The sequence below is a fragment of the Lissotriton vulgaris genome, chromosome 12 (genome assembly GCF_964263255.1).
Source record: "Lissotriton vulgaris chromosome 12, aLisVul1.2, whole genome shotgun sequence".
Lineage (NCBI taxonomy): Eukaryota > Metazoa > Chordata > Amphibia > Caudata > Salamandridae > Lissotriton > Lissotriton vulgaris.
Window position 1 is genome coordinate 138,897,443 of NC_141700.1, and position 21,410 is coordinate 138,918,852.

The 21,410-nt window shown below is 45.2% G+C and overlaps 1 protein-coding gene across 1 annotated transcript in view; it reads right to left on the reverse strand.

The window, feature by feature from the left end:
• Positions 1-21,410, reverse strand: part of KCNN3 (potassium calcium-activated channel subfamily N member 3) — a 515,690-nt gene that overhangs the window by 170,551 nt on the left and 323,729 nt on the right. Inside the window, exon 3 of the mRNA XM_086947603.1 lies at positions 3,585-4,003. Within this exon, the coding sequence (XP_086803729.1) occupies positions 3,585-4,003 (419 nt within the window). The remainder of the gene's footprint in view (positions 1-3,584; positions 4,004-21,410) is intronic.

Here is a 21,410-nt window from a genome sequence, read left to right on the forward strand (position 1 = left end):
TGCCCGGCAAAAAGCCCGCGCGTCTGGTTCATGGGGTTGGAGCATGATGGAGCAAAGAGGAAGCCAAGACATGAGATAAGCAGGAAATAATTAGAAATCCATAGTAATATGGAAGGAGGGCAGGGCGAAAAGTGAGAGAGAGAGTTAACGAGGTAAAGAGAGAGGTGCTGCAGACTGACAGGGCGAAAAGAGTACAGGCTGATGGAGGCAGAGGCATGTGAAGAATAGAAAAAAGAAGTTAAGGGGAAAAGGGGTAAGGTGGAAGCGAGGTGGGGTGATGACAATAAAGTATGGGGTAATGGAGAGGTGTGTGTGCAGTTAAGTGGGAACTACAGTAAGCTCAAAATGTCCGAAGTAAAGGGAGGTTTCGATAGAGAGAGATCAATGGAAGAGGGTCAAAGGGGAGGCAGGGAGTAGATCAGGGGTGTCAAGAGGGTGACCACGGAGACAAGATGTAAGGAAACACAGAACGAATTGGAACTAGAAAGAGGGGTCGAGAAAGAGGCCACTAGGTGAATCCTAGCTGCATCCACAAAAGAAACACAATTAGCAATGTGCTCCCACGTGTCTGGCATGCCCTCTGTGTGAGGCTCACTGCCTTCTTTCCTTCCATGCTGGTCCTGGTGAGAGCCCTTCTCTCGCCCATGGAGTTGTGTTGAGTCACAGAATGAGCCATCGTACTCGGCAGTTGGAGTTGAATCCGCCAGCAGCTAGCACAGATTTATTTTTGATACCGACAAACTGTTATTTAAGTTTGTGCTTCAAGATGAACTTATCTGCTTCATCTGGTATTTACTAGCTACCTCAAATACTGCTACGATTACTAGGTATCTCACTCGCCCACTTCCAGTCTTACCGCCTGATTTAGATCTTGGCAGATGGGTTACTCCGTCACAATGGTATCAGATATCCCGTCTGCTGAAATATAAATCCATGGGATATACAGCCAGATTCATCATTGTCCCGTTTTGCGAGTCCTTAATAGCGATTATTAAGGAATCGCTATTAAGGACTTGCAAAACGGGATTCATGTAGGAATCGCAAAATAAATTGCGATTCCTACAGCTTCCTTATTTGCGAATAGCAAATTGCTAACCGCAAATAAGGAATAACTCCCCATTCATCCCTATGGGCCTAAAGGCCCATAGGAATGAATGGGGAGTTATTCCTTATTTGTGATTAGCAATGCTAATCGCAAATAAGGATGCAATTTCAAGGGTGCCAGGGGTGTCCAAAGGACACCCTATAGCACCCCTGAAATGAAAATGTAGACTGATGTTGCGCACACACATGTCCAAAGGACATGTGTGTGTGTAACATACAACTTAGAAAAATGCACTAAAGTGCATTTTTCTAAGTTTTCGCTATTTACCACGAAGTCAGACTTCGCGGTAAATAGAGGCCAAAAATTGCGAATTTGCAAATAAAAAATGGTTAATGAATTGCACTTAAGGAATCTCAAATAGAGATTCCTTAAATGTAATTCCTCGCAATTTAGCGATTTTTGCATTTGAGATGATGAATCCCAAATGCAAAAATTGCGCTCACAAAGGGGCAGATTCTCAGAACCTGGCCCTTTGCGAGCGCAATTTTCAATGATGAATCTGGCTGTTTATGGGATTTATAGTTCCGCGGACGGGATATCCGTCACCGCTGTGACAGAGTAACTTGTCCTCCAAGATCTAAATTAGGCCGATAATCTTTTCCTCATAATCTATTGCAAAACGGTACTTTGGCCCAACCTGGGTCAACTGAAGAGAGTCAAGATTAGAATTCCAGGATGGTACTGGTTTGGAACTATGATGGAGACGCCAGTGACATGGGGGTAGATATACAAGGAACTGACGTGTGAGCCAGCGCCAAATGTCCTTGCACTACTATGGATGCGCTGTATTTACAATACAGTGCTCCATGGCGCAAGGATTAACGGATGCACCAGAAATACTGACACATCTGGTGGCACAAAACTGACGCATTGCTGGCGAAGGGCGCAGTCAGCAGGACGCGTGTTCTTGCTTAGCTTTAACTGTAAGTTTGTTCACACTACGCTATGCACTTGACTTGGTGTTTGATTCATGATATAATCTGGGGATATAACGGATCTTGGACATCAGCGTATGGAGCATGCATAACTATTTGAGATGTTTTTCTCGTTTAGCGTTTGGCTTACCTAGCATTGTTTAGTAATTCACATTCACTCATCTCATGGCTTCGTTTCTTCACTTAACCACCGCTTGTCTTCGGGCGAACACGTTTTTCGGGTGCCTTTTAGTTTTTTCGTTCATGCACACTTTATTTAGAAGAAACGCTTATGATTAAGGCATTATATGTGTGTATTTATTTTACTCGGTGGATCATACTTAGATTATTTCATTATTATGTTTTAGGATTCCCCTGACGAAGGACCCAGTGTCCGAAATGCATTGGGATATGATGTTAATATACACACTATGAATTTGAATTTACCTGTGAAATGGAATTTCATGAGTTTTGAAGAGAGATTCATGTGAATTAAACATGAAGAATATGAATACAAATTTGGTTTAATTTTTTGATGACATTCAGAAGAAATTGTTAAAGGAACTTGTTTGTTTCACCAAAGGTTATGCTCAGAGAGCTGGCACCTACTCTAGGTGTCACTAACCACGCATTGCTGGAGTTGCTCATGAAAGGGACGCAACTCCAGCAATGTTACACAACAGATAGGTGAGTCCCATGCAAAAAACCCTGCGTCATTCCATTTCGCCTGGCCTGAGCAGGCATAAGGATTTTGATGCAGTGAAGGCGTAGAGTGATGCAGTGAAATGTTGTAAATTTCACGGCGTCAGTTCTACATGGCTTTGTACGTGGGAACGCTCACCCTGCATACATTATACCTGGCGCAGGTATAATGTGACGCAGGGCTTTATATCGCGACGCATCTCCCTAGATGCGCCACATTGTAAATTGTCCGCATTGTTTGCGCCGCAGTTGCGTCAAAAAAAGTGACGCAATGGTGGCGCACGGTGCTGCAAGGGGCTTGTAAATCTGCCTCATGGTTCTTTGTCTGTGCCCATATGACCAACTTCACCTACTCTCATAACCCAAGTCCTCTCTTGTTTGTACCGGGTCACTTCCATTATCCTCTAGACTGCTCGCTTCACCCATGACATCTGTCTCGGTCAACACTCACTTGTAACCCTGTCACCGTAGTGTACCTCACTCAAATCTTTCTTATCCCTTGATCCTATCACACTGCACCAAGCTACATTTTCCTCCTTTCATCATTTGGCTGGCAAACCTTCTGTTGTCCTTAGCTTTTATCAGCTTCACTGTCCCTGGAAATTCCTCACTCCCATCGAGGCTACCGCCGACTTGACCTGCCACTGAAATCGTTTGTCCCAAATCTTCAACCTGCACGCCCCTTCACATTCCTCCATGCACCCATCACCTTCCCCCTTTCATCCTTGTACGTGTAGACTTCTCCCCTTCCCTCGCTGGACCTCACTACCTCTTGACCTACCCTTCTATACCTTTTCCATACCTTGCATCTCTCGCAACGACTCCACTACACGTCCTTCTGGACCATATATGAGAAAGCTCACCTCTCGCACACCCGCACTGTCCAAGCTGCTATGATCCACAGGGAGATGCTGAAGACCAGAAGAACAGTCCCCGGGCAGATGGTCATGAGCGTTTTCATCACAAACCGCGTGTTAAAGTTGATTTTGTTGAGGGCTCCGATACTCCGCGACGAGGCATCGGTAAAGAGTTTGCTGTGCAGCAGCATGACCCTGGCAATGAGATACAGCCTCAAGAACATGGGAATGCACAGGATAATGTCCACGTCCGCCTCTGTCCGAGAAGGTGTGTAAGAGAAGGCCAGGCGAGCATTCCAGAAGAACTTGTACTCGCCAGGAATTGGGTGGATGGCACAGATTAACAGTTCTAGGCTAATGTAGAAGATGCGCTCATATGTCATTGCTATCCTCCAGTCGTCAGCTCCATTGTCTATCACGAAAAGCTAAAGGGAGAAAATCAAGGACATGGTTAGAAACAGGGCACAGCAGTGAGCACAGCAAACTCCTTGTCTCCTCTCACTATGGACTAAGAGAGACAGGCAATGAAACTAACATAAGGAAGAAAAGACTTTCAATCAGAGCACCATTAAATGTGTTAACTTATCAATGGCTTTCCTGAATGTTCTTTATTATCTTCTCTCAGCAGCTGTTCCTGCGGATTGCAGGCTATGTGATATGTACATCTGTATTTCTTAATTCTTCAAACAATAAAGGTCTTAAAAAAAAAATCAGAGCACCATTAAATTTAAATTTCCATCCATGATGCGTTGAGATCTATACAAAGAATACCTAGCCGAATGAAACATTTAATTTCTGTTTTCTGCCTAGAATCCTAAAATTAACCGAGAAAACCCAATCTAAGTTCTATTTCACTCGGCGTGGATGCCAGGCACCTGCTCATCAAGAAACTCCATTGTGGATGGCCTGGTACCAGCTGTCTGTACTGAGGGAAGTGTAACCATTCATCCCAGAAAGTGACTTCAGTACTGCTGTTCGAGCCGTCATATTCTTGCAATTGGATGGCGGCAAGGCTGTACACTGCTGCTTGCCAACCTTCACACTTGCCTCCGTAAGGGCATCCTACACACCACAGCAGTCTCTTCAAGGACCTGAAGAAATATAAAAATAATAATAATTCCTATTTGTAAAGCGTGAACATATCACCCATGAAGGGTTTCAAGGTGCCGGGGGCTGTCGGGGAAATTAAGTGAGCTATTGCCTAGAGTCACATGATGATGAGCTGAGCTGCCGCCGGCGCCGGGCATCGGACCACGAGCCCCGTAGTCAACCACTCTAGACGCTGCACCACAACCTTTCCAAATATGGCTGCATCATCTCACCCTGCTAAAACTTTACTGCCCCCTTGCCTCACCATCTTATAAACCAGCTGCAACAGCTTTAAAGCCATCTCGACCATGGGATAGGAGACGAAGAAATTCAAAAAATAAAAATAAAAGGCAACATCCCATCTTCATTTATGTGCCTAGGATCTAGAGTAACATTCTTGTCTCCATCACAACTATCCAAACTCTGCTCCGACTTAGGAAAGAGACACACCTCTTCAAAGACCAATACATCACGACAAAATAACTGTTCAACTCCACTCTCAGAGCTTCGCTTTCCCTCCATTCAATAATTTACTTTATTTGTTTCCTTTGGCTTCCATCCTAGGGTTGCATTATATCAACACTACACACATACTAGTCACTTAAGCAGACCTGGACCCATTCTGCTGTTAAACCCAATATTTTTGTCTAGGTTTGTCAAATGAAATACGGACCCAAGTGGCTGATACCACAGAGCAGTACTAGGATACAAGGAATTGGTATTTCACAGTAGCAGCGATGGGGTTTAGACTAGCGGAGGGTCAGTTCATCGGCACACGACATGCTACAATAGTCATGTTGTAGGACAACTCAGTTGGGGACCAGCCGCTGTCAAGCTGCATTAGCCCTTTCATTGGACATATCGCCCGCAGGGGGCCAACTGCAGTGATACAGACAGTAAACATCACTCCCCAGTTGAGTCATGAAATCGTGATGCTTCCAGGAAACCATAGGTCCTTAAAGATCTTCTGTAGTCAGCACACTGAAGGGTCTCTCATTAGGGGATGCAGGAAGAAGTGTTTGCACTTCCTAACCACCCATAATGATTCATACTTTCAGAACAATGCCATGTCACAAATCTCGCCTACCCATATCTAGAGACACTTGGCCGTAAAAACAACAGTGTACTAATAGCGGACTTGCTGACTTCGAAGCCGGTGGATCTGGGTTCTAATTCTGGCTTCGGCACTTGACTGAAGTCGAGTCCTTTTGGACAAATCACTTGAGGCCTGAATCACAAAGAGCCTCCGCAGTCATAGCAGAGTCCCCACAGCTGTGGCAGAATCTCTGCATTGCAGCTCTCATTACAGAGATTCCGCCATGAGTGAAGATACTCTGTTGCATCTGTGGACCTCCACCATGAGTGCAGAGACTCCACCGCGATTGTGGGAACTCCACCACGAATGCAGCGACTCAACCGCGACTGCGAGTCCTCCACCATGAGTGCAGAGACTCTGCAACGACTGCGAGTCCTCCACCATGAGTGCAGAGACTCTACAACGACTGCGAGTCCTCCACCACGAGTGCAGAGACTCTGCCACAACTGCGGGTCTTCCAACACGAGTGGAACAAATATTTAAGGCACAGAATGGCAGCAAGGTTTATTAACACTGCACTACCCAATATAGTCGCTAGTGTATTCTGGCACACGTATTGCCCACCTCAAATGACCAGCTGCCACATGACCACAGATAAGATACAGTTTGGACAGAATGAGGAGAGGCAATACAAATTAGTACAGTAATGAATCAATGAACAAGAACAATTCTTTCACAGGTTCTGTTTGTTGTGCATTGCAGATTCTTTATTTCTTATATTCTTTTCACAGTTTGGTACAGCCAACGCTTTTCGCTGTACCAAGGGCTTCTTCAGGGCAAGATAATATAATAGGCACAGTTCAAGTGTTTACCATTCAAAACGTAAGTAACGAGATGTGTCAATAATGTTCCTTGGTCAGTCAAGTATGTGCCACTTCCAGTATTTCAGCATCCTTAATGTAGATGATATATCATAATCAAGTCTGTTATCTTTGTTGCCTCTGGTGTTTCCAAAGTCTGTAAAGTCTTCCAATTCAGATAAGTCTTTCTCCGTGTACGATCCAACGTCTTTACAAACTTTGGAAACTCAGCTGTTACAACGCAACTGCCTTTACATTGCATGCCATTAGAACATATGCCATTACAACGCATGTCACTACAATGCATGCCATTACAACGCATACCATTACAACTCATGCCATTACAACGCATTATAAAGTAAGTAATAGAGATTTTTTGTTTCAGGGTGGGAATGGGTTTTAGGGAAGATGAGAATAGTAATTTTTACCCCTACACTATCCAACACTTACCCTACTATTGCACTCACAGGAGTGGAAATAGTATTTTTACCCCTACACTATCCAACACTTACCCTACTGTTGCCCTAAAAGTATTATGCGTTGCAATGGTATGCGTTATAATGGTTTGCGTTGTAATGGAATGCCTTGTAATGGTAGTTTTTAAAAATGTGCTGTAATGGCATGCGTTGTAAAATCCTGAGATGTAACTGTTTGTGTTGTAACGTCATATATTCGTACTGATAGCTGGGTGAAACGTTCAAGCTTCTGGTTCACAACACTTTCTAAAAAGTAAGATTTTTTAAGTTTGTTAAACCCAATTCAATCTAATCCAATGCAATCATTTATAAATGATCCAATCACAGAACATAAAGCCAAGCAATAAACAAACGATGCAGAAAATAAGCCTGGTCAAATTTAGAACACAAAACATGTTCAGCTGTTTACCAAAAGCCAGTAAATTGTCTGATTTGCTAAATGCTTTTGGCAGACTATTCCAATATCTCACAGCCACATAGGGAAAAGTTTCAACCAGTTTTGTTCCTGGATTAATAAAAATGAACAGCCACCAGAATCAGGAAAAAGACTTTGAGACTTATACTTGGGATACCCAAGTCCTGACCATGGAGGACTTGGGTATCCTGCCAGCTTCACATATTGTCATCTGAGGTGGTGTGCGGAGCTTGCCAGAACCCTACATAGGTGTACTGAGGTTGTCGACTTTTCCTCCCACTATATCCTGATCTACCTTGGATGGATGCAACAAAAAGTGTTTGACCACTCATGAGAACCGGAGGCGGTAAGCAGAAGAACCTGCGTGAGCGCTAATACACCTTTGATTCTTAGAGTCATAGTCTACCCTGAGGGTGTTATCCTGAGCAATCGCAGGAATCTACAGTCGTTGAAGCAGGAAAGTTGGATAAATCACTCCTTAATCTTAATTTTAAGGGTAGAATGAATGAATGGGAAAGCCATAGGATAATCGACTACCCTGGAAAGGGGAGTCCAGGCGCTTGAGGTAGAATACCAGCAAATAGAGGAAGCAAAAGATCACTGACCGGAGATTAGAGTGAATCATCTAGTGGGCGAACAAAGGAGAAACTCAGTCTTAGCAACTAGTTCGGTATAATCCTTTTCTGAATTACTCCACAGTTAATACTTAACTGCAAGATGTCTCATGCAGAGTCAATGAGGAGATTAAAAACACTTGTACGTAAGTAGACCATGTGTGGGGCCGCTGTCCCTGAGGGCGTGGTGATTCCCACGGTGGACGAACATGGACAATAAACTAGAGGAGAGGCAAGCATTTCATGGAACACCACAAGTGACTACCAATCCGTGACCACAAGCGACTACCAATCCATGACCACAAGCCGCACGCAGCTCTCACGATTTTCTGTAAGGTGCTGAAGTAGCTCATTGGACCTCCTGCGGAGCTTGGATGACATAACCGATGGACTATAATTCTGTCCCTTGTGGTTACTAAGAATTCCGCCTTTCTGCCTGTAGGCATATAGTGGGCTGACACCATCACAGAATTATGGAAGCAGGGCTGGTTCTGGATCAAGTAAAAACTAGACAGCGGGCTTTAGCGCTACAGCCAGGAGGCACCAGGTTGCAGCAATTATTGCCTCTTTTCATGGAAAGGTGTACCAAAATGTAATTTCCCCACCAGTGGCAACAATCTTTGCTCCAGGCATACCTGGAAGAACCCTACACACCCTGGCCTTATGCCACTGTAAATAAGAACAAACTTCTTAGAGAAATTGAATTACTTGCAAGATTTCACGTGGCGGCAATGCAAGCAGTTACCAGTGGAACAACTGCCAGGTATCACAACTTGAGCAATTGGTGTCACAATCAATTAACATCGAGAGGGACAACATTAACGAGATTGTATAGTTTATATCTAAAAATAAAGTATTTTGGAACAACTGCCTTCATCTATAATGCAGCAGTAAAAGATTGACCTAGCAATAAACTAAGCTCCTAATATATTTCTTAAATCAAACTGTAGCTATTGGAAATTTGGAGAAAATAGTTTAGGGTGACAATTCAATTGGCGGAGAAGCTGCTACAGAATAACCATGGTCCTCTTTGCCAATCAGAAGGTCATTGAAAGTTTTTTGTCCCCATGATGGTGTAATTTGTACAGTGGCTGGAACAGTCCAAAAACAAAAACATTAATTGTCCACGGTAACTACTCTTTTTAGGTTATGTGATATATAGCTGGGGTAAAACCAAAAATTGATGGGGAGGATGCTTGGTCAATGATCCTCACTCTGGCTGCAATCCATTAAATCGTTCATTGCTCACGCAGTCACATTAAACAGGGACCAACTATTCGCAAATCCGCCTTGGCATGCTACGGAGGAACAGTTCCACCTGAACCTCTAGGCACAGTTTCCTCTGAGCCGGAAATTAAGCGACTTCAGATTCTTTTCAGCCTTGTTGCGCCTCACGGTGGAGGTGCAGCTTGAACAAGGTCTGGGCTAAGCCTTCGGGTACCTCTTGAAAAAAAATAATGATATGTAGAAGGATGCTTGCGATATGATGAGGGACGGGATGTACTTTTGGGATACACGTCTGTGATATGGTCCTAGATCTTTATTCCACTAAGATAGATCCACTCACTAATAATTTCTGTTCCCAGGTTGAACTTATCAACTTTCTCATGGGGTGAACATAGCTGTCCCACTATTTATAGCTTTGTGCATTTTTTATTGCTTGCAAGAGCATATCCCTGTAACGGTTGCATGTCAAAATATATATTGTGTTATTGACTTCCAATAATGTTGTGTGAAGAACATAGACTAACGACGTAACCCCAGTCACATATATATAGGTATGTAGATTACAGAACTCAACATTTATATACCTTGACAATATACATATCATCAGGGTCGATAAAAGAAATTTGATCAAGTTGTAACAAACTATCCTGCTGGGATTCTAATTTTACTGGTATGAGCACACTTCTTGTTGACACTGAAGATTGTGGACAAACCTAGCATAGAGGATTCTAAGTTTACCTCTGTGAGCTCACCTTTTGTTGGCATCACAGAGGAAACCAATTAAACAGATACCAACTGTTGATGCCCAGGGGATCATATGGTTGCTACAACACTTAATGCCGCCATGGCAACCACCATCTTTGCTTGGCATCTATGTCAATGATGCAAAACCTGAAAGGACCTCTGCCTCAATTACACACAGATCATGATCACTGTTTGGAGCAGAGGGACTTGGTGGCGTGTAAGGGTTCATCGTAGAACCCAGGCAGAGACTTCTGCCACATGCTAATGTTTTCTTTTGTTGAGCATTTGCCCTCAGTGGATTGATTGACCATATACATCTGTGCACATATACTGCTTCTCCTTTATTCCAATTTGAGAGGTGACCCATAACCAAGCGCTGCCAGGTAGCAGTCATACAGAGGCACGGCAGAAGACCGAACCCCAGCAGGACATAGTGCAGAACTGTGAACAGCCAGGGCTTGAAAGACGGCTGCTAGGAATACAGACCGAGCAGCAGCTCTGACAACTGAACCTTAGCAGAGCAAAGAGGACCTGCTCATGTGGTGTCCAGGGCTTGATGGAGGTCTGCTATGAATCCAACTATCAGCAGGCCGGACAACTGTACCAGGCCGAACAAAGAGGACCTGTAGGAGAGGTGTCCAGGGCATGGCAGAAGGCTGCTATGAATACAACCTGAGCAGCAGCTCTGACAACTGAACCTTAGCAGAACAAAAAGGACCTGTTCTGGTGGTGTCCAGGGCTTGATGGAGGTCTGCTATGAATCCAACTCTATCAGCAGGCCGGACAACTGTACCAGGCCGAACAAAGAGGACCTGTAGGAGAGGTGTCCAGGGCATGGCAGAAGGCTGCTATGAATACAACCTGAGTAGCAGCTCTGACAACTGAACCTTAGCAGAGTAAAAAGGACCTGTTCCTGTGGTGTCCAGGGCTTGATGGAGGTCTGCTATGAATCCAACTCTATCAGCAGGCCGGACAACTGTACCAGGCTGAACAAAGAGGACCTGTAGGAGAGGTGTCCAGGGCATGGCAGAAGGCTGCTATGATACAACCTGAGCAGCAGTGGCGGCTCCTCCACCAAGGCGAGGAGCGTCGCCCCACTGCTCTGTGAGAAGTAGTTTAAGAAAACTAAAATGATGATAACTAGCGTTATTATCATTTACGTTTCCTTTCCTGGTGTGGGGTGGGGCTGGGCTGCCAGAGCAGGGCCGGGGAGGAGTGGTTTGCCCACTCCAAGGTGGGCCATGACGCTTTGACCAGCCCTATCGGGCCGGCAAAATTGTCATGAGCATTTTGCATGTCCTGCATCCAGTGTGCAATACAGCCTGATTGCAGAACATGCCCCAGGCTCCCATTGCCTGCCTGAGCGCTGATCCACGGCGCTCAGACCAATCACAGCACTGCATTGCAGCATTGTGATTGGCTAGGGGAGTCAGGAGCCAGGGTACTTCCTGTTCCTGCTTCCAGGAGCGAGAGGCGGTGGCGAGCGGACGGAGATGCATCGGCCGGCCGGGTGGCTGACCTGAAGATAAGTTAAAAAAAATATACATATATATATTTAGAACCCTCTGCATCCCCGCCCCGCCACCCCCAGTAAATAGTGTCCGCCACTGATGAGCAGCAGCTCTGACAACTGATTTTTGGCGGTGAGCGGACCTAGAGGCGGCGGCCGGCCGGGTGGCTGACCTGAAGGTAAGTGTTTTTTTAATTTATATTTAGAACCCTCTGATGAGCAGCACTCTGAAACTGATTTTAGGAGAGCAAAGAAGACCTGTTCTGGTGGTGTCCAGGGCCTGCTAGAGGTCTGCTATGAATCCAACTTGATCGGCAGACCTGACAAATGGACCAGGCAGAACAAAGATGACCTGTAGGAGAGGTGACAATGGCATGGCAGAAGGCGGCTATAAATACAACCTGAGCAGCAGCTCTGACGACTTAACCCTAGCAGAGCAAAAATTACCCGGGTGAGAGGTGTCTATGGCATGGCAGAAGGCTACTATAACAACAATCCGAGAAGCCACTCTGGCAACCGAACCTTAGCAGAGTAAAGAGGACCAGTATGAGAGGTGTCCATGGCATGGCAGAAGACTGCTATGAATACAATCCGAGAAGCCACTCTGGCAACCGAACCTTAGCAGAGTAAAGAGGACCAGTACGAGAGGTGTCCATGGCATGGCAGAAGACTTCTATGAATACAATCTGAGAAGCCACTCTGGCAACCGAACCTTAGCAGAGTAAAGAGGACCAGTATGAGAGGTGTCCATGGCATGGCAGAAGGCTGCTATGAAAACAATCCGAGAAGCCACTCTGGCAACCGAACCATAGCAGAGTAAAGAGGACCAGTACGAGAGGTGTCCATGGCATGGCAGAAGGCTGCTATAAATACAATCCGAGAAGCCACTCTGGCAACCGAACCTTAGCAGAGTAAAGAGGACCAGTATGAGAGGTGTCCATGGCATGGCAGAAGGCTGCTATGAAAACAATCCGAGAAGCCACTCTGGCAACCGAACCATAGCAGAGTAAAGAGGACCAGTACGAGAGGTGTCCATGGCATGGCAGAAGACTTCTATGAATACAATCTGAGAAGCCACTCTGACACCCGAACCTTAGCAGAGCAAACATGACCTGGGTGAGAGGTGTCCACGGCATGGCAGAAGGCTGCTATGAAAACAATCCGAGAAGCCACTCTGGCAACTGAACCTCAGCAGACTAAAGAAGACCTGGGTTAGAGGTGTCCTGGGCTGTTTGATAAAGTTAAACTTCCTACCCAAGTAGCTTTTTGGCTCGAGCCAGAAGTTGTTTGATATCCCAGCTTCCTGCTGAACTGTGATGATGCCATTAGCACACATCTGAGGACAACTGCGGCCCAGACCCTGCACCCCCTTAAAATAAACAGGGTACCATAGACTGACCTCTCAGGCTCACCTTACACTGACCACTTACAGGTCACCTTACGGCAGAGGTCTTCAAACTTTTTGATGCCAAGACCCCCTGTCAAAAAATGTTAGGCGTAAGGACCCCCTCCGACAAAAAATTCGAGAACTTGGTACTCATCATCATAGACAACCAAAAGCCCCGCCAATTACCACCGCAAATCATTTCATTTTTTTGTTTGAATATATTTTATTAGTTTTCCAGCGTTTAAGTCCATTACACACTTAGATTATTGAACAAGAGGAGACGATAGACATAATCTGCATATCATAATTACCACTATGCAATATATTTGGCAATACATGGTAAGTTGTTGAACACACATATTGTTTTGACAGGGTTAATGGAGGATATAGAACAAGATGGTGATCATTTGTATCTGCTAACGTGACGTCGTATGGTGTCTTGTGCATTATGGATTGAGACACAGGGATGAGATATGATGTGGGGCGGCGTTTTCTTTCGTTTGTGCGCCTTCCCCTGGCCTCATCTGCTAGTCAGTTTGTGGTGTCTCCACCAGCGTTAAGTTGCAGTGTGAAGTGATCCTGATTAAACGGGTAGTTATAACTAATATTATATTCAGTCTCATAACGAACGTGTCAAAGGGGGGGGGACTGTTTTGACACCCGAACTTAACCCAAAGAGAGAGAACAAGGAAAGGAAGATGGCTTAAGAAGGAAAATGTGAGGGTAAAGGGTTGGTGTGTCGGGAAGAATGTCTATGTGTGTCCGCAGAGGTAAGCTTACAGTTTTGGAGCAAAGGCGCGTGGTGGTCAGGGCCACTTGTGGGGTGGGTCCCCTCTATGAAGGCGATGGGGGGGGGGGAGGGAGCGAGCGGTCCAGTAGGGACCGATGGGCACCAGAGGGTCAGTGTCATGGTGGTAGGGGTCCTGGGTAGGTGTCATGTCAGGTCTCTGCAGCACCGTCTCGTCATGCTGGTGCGGGTTGTGTCCTTCGCCAGGTTAGGCCGATGGGGCGTCAGAGGGGGCATGATGTATTCTGTCTCTGCCATTGCCCAGGTCCTGCCTAGGGATAGGTGCCTCTCAAGTGATCCCCTGTTCTAGGCTCGCCTGCTGAAAGGATTTCAGGGTTTCGTCCCAAAGCTGTGCAATGGGGAATTTCCTCAGTCCCGCCGTCTCCTCCCTGCGCAGCACGATACCCTCCGCTCTCGCCCAATTATCAAAGGAGGCGTACCAATGTTTGGCGTGTGGGGGTTCGTTCTTTTTCCACCGCTTGGTGAGCAAGCGCTTGGCTGTAATTAGTTCCAGGTCCCGGAACCTGGCTGGAACCATGTTTAATCTGGTCCTCTTGTATAGTCCCAGAACGCAAGCCTCCCATGTGTGTGGCAGGTCATCGCCGGTGCTCTGCTTCAGCAGGGTGGTCACTGTGTTCCAATATGTCGATATGATAGGGCATGCCCAGAGCATGTGCAGGAGGTCTGCATCGACCAGGGAGCATCTGGGGCACGCGGTATTAGTGGCCGAGAAGTATGTGTTAATCTTGCCTGGTGACAGGTAAGCACGGTGTATTATGTAAAATTGTATTGTCTTGAAGCGGGAGTTACGTGGGATATTGATTAGGCTGGCCAGCACCACTGCCCATTCTTTGTCTGTCCATGCTCTCCCTCTATCCACCGCCCATTTATTTCATAATTGTTGGCTAGGGTGTTGTGTGTGTATCAGAAGAGCTTGTGTCAGCCAGTGGAACACGTGTGTGCCATTGCCCAAACATGGAGGTATTGTATGAAATTTGGCTCTAGTTGCTCGCCTGACCTGAGCTCACAGAGACACCTTGAGGCAGCTCGGACCACAGTACCCACTACACAAGAGTCAAATGTGCACAAACTATACTAGGGACAAAACATCATGGAAAATGCGCCTATGACATGCAAGAGTATGAAGATCATAAGATCATGTGAAATGCCAGCAGGAGCTGCATTGGTGACATGATTATCTTAATTTTTTTACAGTCAGTGTTCAGAAATAGATCAGCTATTTTACATGGTCAGTTAAGCCCATGAACATAGGACCAGGCAAGGACCCCTCTCAACATCAGTTTTTAATTACTCCCTGGTCTGAGTCCAGAAGGGACCCATCCCACACCCCAAACAATGGCTTCACACAAAACGAGAAGATCTCACGTTTAGAACGTTTAGAAAAGAAATTGATTCGTGCCCGCCTTCATGGACATCTGGTAACGAAATACCTGAAGGAGAACATTATACCGGTAGGATTGCAAATCAAGATTGAACCGGCGATCTTTGTAAATGTGCCAAAATTCAGGGAAGGCTTCAGTTTTGTAGCAAACAACTGCTCCCGGCACTGGATGTTGCTGGGAGTGGAGACCGCTACGGAGCAAATACAGGTCTTGACCAGTGAAATTGCGGCCCTCAGGGCTGAGATTGCTGGCGACAGCAGTCTCACTAACGCTAGGGACGCTCTCTTCAACCTCGATGCGACACTAAAAGACTTTGAGGTTACGACACAGAATAAGAAACTTGAGAAGTTGGCCCGTGACTTACGTATTTTTTATAAAAAAAACGTATATCCATACCTACAGACTGGTTACTACAAACAGGACACAGAAGGCCGTTTCACCAATCGCAATAGAGGTGGATTTAGAGGATGACGGAACTACGCCACGTTTTCGGACTCATCCTATAGTTCGGGAAGTGACCAAGAACTACTAGGCCCCAGTGCAGCATACAACTATCAGAATTTTGGCTATTCCCCACAACAGTCTTTTTTAGGCAGAGGCCAAGGCCAATGGAGACCACCAAGAGGCCGCAGCAACAATTGGTAACGGGCCCGCCTCGAAGCTAGATGTCGAACAACATGGATTGGGAAGGAGGGAGAGGCCAGGACCAGAAGCAAGTAACCTTCCCGGCAGAGAATCATGGGGAGATCTCCACCAGGCGGAAGGTCTACCGATGGTAACCAGGAGAATGAACATCCCAACTAACCCAGTGGTTAATATCTCGACCGTAGCTCTGAACGAGGATGAAATCAAAGTGCGATGCAGGGGTCTATCCTATGTCCCAACGGCCATCCCCAACAAATTTGCACTCTAAACTGAATTATATAGCTTTTTCCGCAAAATAAGACTGCGCTATTACTTCAGAAATTCTACTACACAACAACGTACATCAGTGACTGGCTTGAAAACACCTTCAAATTTTTTTCCACCTGCCTACGCCATGACAAGATAAATCTTAGCCTATGAGAGTGTAGTATCTCGAGATGTGGGCAAATTACTTGACGGACGCAAGTACACTAAATTCAACTTAAGTAAAGCTGAAAGAACTGCCCTAAATACACCCTGAAGGACAAGAAGGAAGTGATAATAAAACCAGCGGACAAGGGTGGGGCCATAGTGGTGCAAGATCTGTCTAGATATAAGGAAGAGATCTACAGACAATTGAATGATGGGATTAGTTACACTAAATTTTCCAGGGATCCATTTAAGGAATTAGCCCTCGCAATCCTGGAAGTTATGCAGAGAGGCAGGGATGAAGGTTTCATTACTGAGCAGGAATTCAAATTTCTGAACCAGAGTCGTCCACGCCTACCTACTATATATACACTCCCTAAGGTGCATAAAAACATGATGAGCCCCCCCAGGAGACCCATCGTCTCCAGTTGTGGTTCTATGCTTGAACCACTTTGCAAGTATGTTGACCACTTCCTAAAACCGATTGCGGAGAACACAGAGACTTACTTGCGTGATGCCATGCAGACAATTAATCTGGTGAATGAGCGACGCTTCGATCCTACCAAACAACTATTGGTCACGTGTGACATAGTGTCATTATACACAGGCATACCCCAACTTGATGCATTGGAGGTCATTGAGAGAGCACTTGATCAGAGGACTGCACCGGTACCGGTCCCAACGGATTTCATCGTAGATCTACTTCAACTAGTTATGATGAAGAATTTCTTTCTTTTTCAAAATGATTTTTTCCTGCAGACTAAGGGAGTGGCTACGGGGGCAACCTTTGCTCGCGATCTGGCCATAATTTATTTGGACGACTTCGAGAAGAAACATATATTCGACAATACGAATCCATATGGAGGCTGTGTGGACCTTTGGGTCCGCTATATTGATGATGTCTTATTAATTTGGACTGGGAGTACTGAGGACCTGACCAACTTCCATATGTGGTTGAATGCAAGGAGCCCTGACATCCAGTTCACCCTCCAGTCCAGCAATGAGTGAATCGATTTCTTGGACATTAAAGTCTTTGCTGAGAACAACTCTTTGTTGACAACACTATACAGAAAACCGGCAGAGCGAAACTCGCTCCTACAATATGACAGCCATCACCCACGGGGACTACGGGACAATTTACTGTTTGGGCAATTTTTGCGCATACGTCATAACTGTTCTTAGAAGATGGACTACATGCGCGAATCACAAGAACTCACAGATCGCCTACTGGAACGTGGATACCCAGGGAGGTTGATTAAGAGAGCGTGTAAACGTGCATGGTATAACCCACGAGAGAGTCTCCCACAGCCCAAAGAACGCAGTGATACCCTGAACAAATGGATGATCTGTGTGACAACCTTCTCCACAAAGAGCAATGCCATTAAGAAAATCATAAACAAACACCGGGGACTGATTTCAGATGACATCCAGCAAAACAATCGTCCCCTTCATTCATTCAGGAGAGGTAAAAACATCAGGGACATGGTAGTCCATTCTTTTCTAGACGTAGAACAACCAGCCACGGTACTCTCCCTATGGAATCTTCCACCCATACTGGGACACCACAAATGCGGGTCATGTAAAGCTTGTGGAACAATGCTACAAACCAAAGAATTCCTACATAACAAAAGAAAAGTGGTCCTCAAATTGTACACAAACTGCAATAGTTTTTGTGTTATCTATGTGATAAGATGCCCATGTGGCCTGGTATATGTAGGCCAGACACAGCAAAAAGTAAAGTCTAGAACTTTGCAGCACTGTAGCAGGATCCGCTGCGAGGTAGCAGGTGCACCTCTAGTGGAACATTTCAAGAGATGTGGGCACACCCCTGAGAGTTTACAATGGATTGGTGTGGAGAAAGTGACACTTGGCCCAAGAGGCGGCGATATAACCACCATTCTGAATGTCCGGGAGTCGAAGTGGATGGCCTTTTTTGACTACGTTAATAATGGCCTTAATGAACTGGAAAGCAGCCATGCCCAGTTGGCGGCTTTGATACGATAAATTGTGAACAGGCAATGATATCCAGTTATTTAGCACACTCTTGAAATATGCAGGGCCTCACGCCACTCCCCCTGCCATCAATCCTGGGAGGGTTTTATGAGGATGTAACATGCACCCATTTGTTCCCCACATCAGTGTTTATCTGAGTAGACAATTTTGAGTTAATGATCCATAAACGCCATTACCCTCATGCTGGAGAGGTACGCGTTGTCTGTTTGAATAAGTAAATGACGCTGTGCTAAATCTACATTTTATACTGGTATATTATATTATATGAATGTTGTTCTATCAACGCTTTCACCCTCATGTCGCGAGAGGTGCACGTTGACTGTGCTCATAATACCACCTGTGAAGAAGTTATGCCGTACATTTAGGGCGACTGTGACATAGTGTTGTAGGGATTCGTTCCCACTCGCATTCTGCTACCCCCATACTGCCCTTTTAATACGGGTGTTCCTTTGAAAACCGCTGAATCAGCAGGGTTTGGCTTTTTGCCATATTCCGCTAGGTTATGTTTTTTCTCACTTGCACTACATACGCATCACGCGTGTTTACATGCACGCCTCACGGCGGCAGTTACTTTAAACCACCCGAGCCGCATTGTCGGTATTAACGTCTTCGTTGTTGCAAGCTGACATGGATAGACCGCGCTGCTGCTGACTTGGAAGGTATGTGATAACTGGCATACGCGTTGTGAGCATCTCAGTAGTGTGTTCTGTTCTATGGCCGAGTGGTGGCTGCAGCTATTCTTATTTTCTTTTTCAGTTGCTGCCGACTTTTGGAGCGGCATGCGTGTATATAACCTAAATTCATTAACAATGTAAGTATCAGGAGGTTGTTGATTATGAACTCAATACTCTTAGCTCCTGTATTTGTATCACACATAGAGTATATGGTTTTATTTATCTCTCCGTTTCCTATAGAATCTTCATTGTTAACTCAAACGCACCTCAGTAATTGATTTCCTTTGGTGATACAGTTTGATATATTGAAGTGAGTACACACTTCAGAGATTTTTGGTAATTTTGACATTTGTGCACCCCAATGATACTTTGAGCTACTATTAGTATCTTTGTCTTTTTAGATTGCCATGTGCATTCTCCGGATTTGGAGCCTCCAGGCCCAAAATCTCCAGATGTCCTCCCCATGGTAAACGCCCTTGGGCACCCCGTTCTTTTTACTTTGTTGCTATTAAGGCAGCTATCCTGTGTTTGAGTAGTAGATTCATTACCCTTTATTTCTTTTAGATTCGCTTGCCCCGTCATATCCCTTCACGTCCTGATGAAGACCCAGTTTTAAGGCTGAACTGTTGCCTAATCTTGTATTGGGGTTGAAACGTCTACTTTGTTCTCTCATTTAACAGCTGGAGCTCAGAACGATCTTGATATAAGTACAAAGCGCATTTAGCATGTTATTGCACTAAATATGCTTGGAACATTCTATGTCCTTTTGTAGCCGGCTCTCGGATGAAGCCAGGGTTAATAATGTATTTCTGTGTGAACTGTTGAATTTACCAACATACTGAAAACTGTACCTAATTCTGTCACTATTTATTCTCACATCCCTCCACACCTCCCCACCTTCCACGTCTAGGGGCACGCCCTTTTTATGATGATGATTAATATGTTTTTGGTACTTTGTACATTTTCCCTAATATACACACTTTGAGTAAAACAAGTGTGTCAAACTTACAAACAACTGTGTGTGTTTAGTCATTTATATGTGTATTTTGACTTGTCAGTGTCTTGTACTGGGCTACTAGATGGTGGCATTGTTTTACAAGTACAGAGCCAACACATTTTCAAAAGGATTCTTTGGCTAATACTAGGGCCAGTGAGGCTGTTTATGTGTTTAAACTCTGGTGTGCAATAGACACATTCATCAACATTAACAGTTTGAATAATACGTTGTTTATTCCATAAAATTCTCATTATTCCCATCCTTATTCGTTCCATTAAATTATGCACTGCACCCACCTTCAGACAAGCTTCCTACTGCCCAGAAAATAAAATTGACAAGACTTTCTTAAGCTAGCTCTTACCATTAAGGGTGGAGCCTTAAAACGCTCCTCGAACCAATTAACTTGGTGTGCCGCTAAAGTGGCGTCCGCAACTAACAAATCCCCAAGCCGAACACCGACAGGCAGGCCTGGTTCTGAGGGAGGTTGAATCAGAGTAATGCAATTACCAGTAAGTATTGAAGGCATTAGCTCCTCATCAGCCTTCCTCGTCCAATTCCTTATTGCATTAATACGATCTGCCCAAGCGCTGAAGCACAGACCCTGCAGCAAACAAACGCACAACACACCAGACAGCAGCTTAACATACAAATGTAATACTGGGCCAAGCAATGCAGTCAACACAACTCTGGAACCAATCTCCAGGCCCTGGGAATCCATGGGTGGACTCAATTAAGCACCATGTGAGGAAAATCCTCAAATAAGTGCCCAGGGCCTCTGTTTATATGTACTTGGCGGATCACCCGTGCATGCCTTGTGGCCCCTCCACCCTCGCCAAACCATAAAATACGAAAATCACCAAGTCATGGGTCCAGGAAATATCGCAAACTGCATTCAACAGAACTGAGAGGAACAAGAAGACTGCCCACCGCCATCATTTCGAAGGAGAAAGGGCTTATCTGAAGTGTGTGTGTCATAGTAAAACACAGCTATAAATGGCAAGAGGTTCAACAAGGACAACAGTGAAGAAGAAAAACTAAAAGTAGTACTTCAATCACAATACGATCAGCAGAAAGATAGCAATTAAGCGAAAGGAACCAGTACTTGGTTCACGCTCCAGCCGAAAGTGAAGTGAAGCAGGCCAATTAAAAGTTATCAAAGAAGAATGACAATGAAGCTAGCACATGCTATGGAATGGGCAGGCTGCAAGCCCTGTGTTGTATACAAAACCTCTCACAAGCAAGAGCACATACAGGGCATGTGCTGTCACAGGTGAGACCAAAAAAGTGAAGTTAAAGAAAGACACTTGAATGACATTTTGGAGGAAAGCCCAAAGGAGTCCAGTCGTGGTGCAGAAAAGGGAAGGGGAAGATCCAACAATGAGGAATAAGCCTTATTTATATGTCAAACCCACTGAAACTACGCAACATACTGCTCACCCCACACCACACCGCTGTTCCTTGAAAGGCACAATGGCTCCCTCTGGCCGGATATCAGAAATAGCTATTCTTAGCTGAAAGCTCTCCTGAGAGAATTGCTAGAAGCCTCA